At 38.3% G+C, this 4,462-nt stretch overlaps 1 protein-coding gene across 1 annotated transcript; it reads left to right on the top strand.

Moving 5' to 3' along the window:
* Window positions 1-3,305: 3,305 nt before the first annotated feature.
* LOC138441700 (olfactory receptor 7A17-like) lies at window positions 3,306-4,238 on the top strand. The gene has a single exon (XM_069592794.1). The coding sequence runs from the start codon at window positions 3,306-3,308 to the stop codon at window positions 4,236-4,238; it is 933 nt and encodes a 310-aa protein (XP_069448895.1).
* The last annotated feature ends 224 nt before the right edge of the window (window positions 4,239-4,462 follow it).

A 4,462-nucleotide genomic window follows, 5' to 3' on the forward strand; every position in this document is an offset into this window, starting at 1 on the left:
ATTAACTCCTTACATGTATTAACACAATGCACTCTATTCTTCTGTGTTTAATTTGTTATTCCTATTTTATTTCTACAAACTATAGTCTGATACTCTAATAAATCTGAATCTCAGAATATGGAAAACATTCCTCCAGCATGCCTCCCATACCTATGTTAGCATTTACCTGCTTCTTTTTCTTGCCTAATCACCCACAGTTTGTGAGAGAACATATTCTTTCATTGCTTTATGCAGTATATAATTCAGCTATTCAGCTATTTATTCAGCTATTTTTCCCAACTAAACTAACTTTGGAGAGTTCAGGAGTATGTATGATATTGATACATGCCTCAAGGCACTCACAGTCTAGATGAAAATATTGAATTAACAAAAATCACACAGTGATAACCTTTTATCTAAATTATCACTAGATAAACTCTCCTTTTTCTGTGGGAATAATTTTTAATATAAATGTATTTATTTTAATTGGAGGTTAATTACTTTACAATATTCTATTGGTTTTGCCATACATCAACATGAATCTGCTACAGGTATACACGTGTTCCCCATCCTGAACCCCCCCTCCTTCCTCCCTCCCCATATGTGGGAATAATTTTAAAGTTCATGTAGGAGATGTCCAAAACTCCATCTCTAAAACAGGAGATGGAGTTTTCAGTACAGAGATAAGTGAAAAAATTCCATATAGACCAGTGATTAACTCTCCAAGCAGAGGGGACAGATGCATATATGCTCTGAGACTCGAGCCTGTGACATCTAGTGAATCTGTGGCTCAAGTTCAATATTCATGAGATAAAGGTGAGTAAAGGCAGCATGAGTGTAAAGTTGGTGGTTCATTCAGGGACAGTCAAGGCTGGGGTTTGAAGTTATGGAATTTGGGGTCCATTCCTTATTGGGGAGTCACTGGTGAGAGTTAAGTCAGGGAGTTGGACAGTCAGCTTTGTAATATAGAAAGATTTCTTTAGCTTAATGTGAATATTGGATAGAGGGCTCTGTACCAGCCTGTGATAGATGGGAAAGATGACCGGAAACTGAAATAAGACTGGGGATTGGGGACTAAGATGTGGGAAAGCAATGGAAACATTTGAGAGGAAAAAGAGAAAAATCAGCCTAATCTCATCACCAGAGGTGACATAAATCATTCATTTACTACCAGGAAGGAAATATTCGAAACCTTTTGCATATGTTGACTAAATCTGTCAAGTATCGTATTGTGAGTACTGCTATCCCAATAATTTGAGTAATAATTTTAACATTTAGAAGGTTCCAGTGGCTGTCCATGTTCAAACAGCACATATGTGCAGATCCAAAATATAAATCTAGAATTTCAAACTACAAAAGGTTTACAGCTGATATCACTTAGGAATTCTTTTACCAAATCATTCTTTAAATCCTCCACTTTTGTTGAACTTTTATTTCACTTTGTGAATTATGGGTTTATTCCCTTTGCTCATTTTCCTGGTGGGAAATCTGTCAGATATTTGATAACATAAATACATTTCTTCTTTCTTTTTTAGATAAAATGCTTTTGCTGTTTTGCTTTTGCTGCTTTGCTGGGTAACATGGGGATAGAACAGGGGCTGGAATGTCACCACAACTAAGGAAGCTTTAGTTTTGGTGACATTCCACCACAAACTCTATGGATTACCTAAATTTATTAGAAGTTTTTTCCCCTTACATGTCCTTTTCTCCCCCTCTCAGTTTTTTAAAGTGATATTTTATTTTTACTTTGAATACTGGACATAAAATGGTCATGTTAAAAAGGAGGCCCACCTATGTTCACAGGTCCATGGGAGACTTAGCAACTGGAATTTAGGTACTATGGCTACAATTTTGCAGGAAAGATAATCATTGACATTGACAAAACATTGACAAAACACTGACAGCTTGCATTGTGTCATTCTTTTCCTAATTATTGTAGCTGAGAGTGTACCGGTAGTAGCATCATTCCAGTAGGGGTGAGTGTGTGTGTGTGTGTCAGTGCACAAGTGTGCATGTTGTGGAGCATGAACAGTTCCCAAGGCAGAAAAGGGACACCTGAGCCCACGTATGCATAAGTGTGTACTAAGCCACTTCAGTCATGTCCTACTCTTTACAACCCTATGAGCTGTAGCCTGCCAGGCTCCTCTGTCCATGAGATTCTCCAGGTAAGAATATTGGCATGGGTTGCCATCCCCTTCTCCAGGGGATCTACCTGATCCAGGGATTGAACCCATACCTCTTATGGCTCCTGCATTGACAGGTGGATTCTTTACCACTGGTGCCACTTGGGAAGCCTGAGTCCACGTATAAGGGTCTTTGGTATGAGCTCCTTATAATATAAACCAATATATTAAAATAAATTATAATAATAATAAACTCGTAGCATAGTGGACTGCCACTGCAAGTTCATGTTCAGATAAACTTTGTATATTGCAAAATAGATTCTCCCCAAAGTAAAATAATAATAAAAATAATGACTATTAAAAATATATATATATATAAACCAATATATTAAAATAAATTATAAAAAAGAAAATAAAATAATAAGGAAGTGATTTATTTCTAATCACTGGATCTCTCGGAAATAAAATTAATAAAATGCAGGTAAAAATATGGTGAACTAAGTTCCCTGTGACTTGAAGTCTCAGCTGTAGCAGGAAGGACACCTCGTTCCTCCAAATTCTCTGACACTAGCATCACTCTCCATCTTGCACATCCCCTTGGACACAGTGGCTTACTTTTTAACCTTGACTTTCTAAAACAACTGCTTTTCAGGTCCTTTGCCCTGGCTTTTCACTCTGACCAGCACACACTTCAACCAGATAACCTCGTGTCTCCCACCCTCTTTTCCATGAGGTCTCCAATCAAATATTTTCCAGTCTAATTCAATGACTGGGTAAAAAATAATATACCTTTAACCATTTTGTTATACCTGATTTCTTTTTGTTCACTTCATCTGTCACCATCTGAAAACTTGTATGCTTTTTTTCTTTACATTTTTTCTCCATTATTGAAGAGTCTCTCCATTATTGTAGAGACTCTTGTACTTTTTGCCTAGATATTGGTCAGACCTCAACTGACATTACTCAAATGTGTCACATTAACTTCTTATTAAAAGTGTAGAATACCTGACCACCTGGACAAAAGGCTGGATGCACAATAAGAAGGCACAAGAGCATGCCTTGACGGGTAAATTTCCATACCAAATTATGGATACTGACTTCGAATGCAAAGTGTATATTGCAGAATTCAATTAGGTTTCCAATCGCAATTTTTGAGAAACTTAGTCATGTTAATTTTTTTTCCTAGGTAGCCATCTCCACCACATGGAACCAGTGAATGATACACAAATTTCAGAATTTCTTCTTCTGGGATTATCAAATGAACCAGAACTGCAGCCTCTCATATTTGGGCTTTTCCTCTCCACGTACCTGACCACTGTGTTCGGAAACCTACTCATCATCCTGGCTGTCAGCTCAGACCCCCATCTCCACACCCCCATGTACTTCTTCCTCTCCAACCTGTCCTTTGTAGACATCTGTTTCATCTCCACCACCATCCCAAAGATGCTGAATAATATACAGACACACAGCAAAGTTATAACTTATGAAGGCTGCATCACCCAGATATACTTCTTCCTATTCTTTGCTGCACTGGAAAACTTCCTCCTGACTGTGATGGCCTATGATCGCTTCATGGCCATCTGTCAGCCTCTCCACTACATGGTCGTCATGAATCCCCGAATCTGTGGACTGCTGGTGCTGGTGTCCTGGGTGATGAGTGCCCTGAATTCCTTAAGCCAAAGCTTAATGATGTCATGGCTGTCCTTCTGTACAGACGTGGAAATCCCCCATTTTTTCTGTGAAATTAATCAAGTGCTTCGACTTGCCTGTTCTGACACATTTCTCAATGACATGGTGATGTATTTTGCAGCTGGGATGTTGGGTGGTGCTTCGCTCACTGGTATTCTTTACTCATACTCTAAGATAGTTTCCTCAATACGAGGAATGTCATCAGCCCATGGGAAGTATAAAGCATTTTCTACCTGTGCATCTCATCTCTCAATTGTTTCCTTATTTTATTGTACTATCTTAGGAGTGTACCTTAGCTCCACAGGTACCTACAGCTCACACTCAAGTGCAATTGCCTCAGTGATGTACACGGTGGTCACACCCATGCTGAACCCCTTCATCTACAGTCTCAGAAATAAAGACATAAAGAGGGCTTTGAAAAGAATCGCTGGAATGTCAGTTATATAAGGTGCAGTTGTCCTGGGGCTGAAGAAATACTCATGATTGTAGGGCTCAAAACCTCAGAAGCATAAGGTGCTATTCTGCCTTTTTTAAAATTTATTTGAGTGAAGTATAATTGATTTACAATGTAGTATCATTTTCTACTGTACAGCGAAGTGATTGCTTTGCATATATATATATATACACACTCACAATATTTTTCATATTCTTTTGCATCATTGTTTTGTCAC

This window comes from Ovis canadensis, chromosome 5 (assembly GCF_042477335.2).
Source record: "Ovis canadensis isolate MfBH-ARS-UI-01 breed Bighorn chromosome 5, ARS-UI_OviCan_v2, whole genome shotgun sequence".
Lineage (NCBI taxonomy): Eukaryota > Metazoa > Chordata > Mammalia > Artiodactyla > Bovidae > Ovis > Ovis canadensis.

Bases quoted from the DNA above. Each gene is read 5' to 3' on its own strand.
- LOC138441700 (XM_069592794.1), top strand. From the start codon at position 3,306: ATGGAACCAGTGAATGATACACAAATTTCAGAATTTCTTCTTCTGGGA.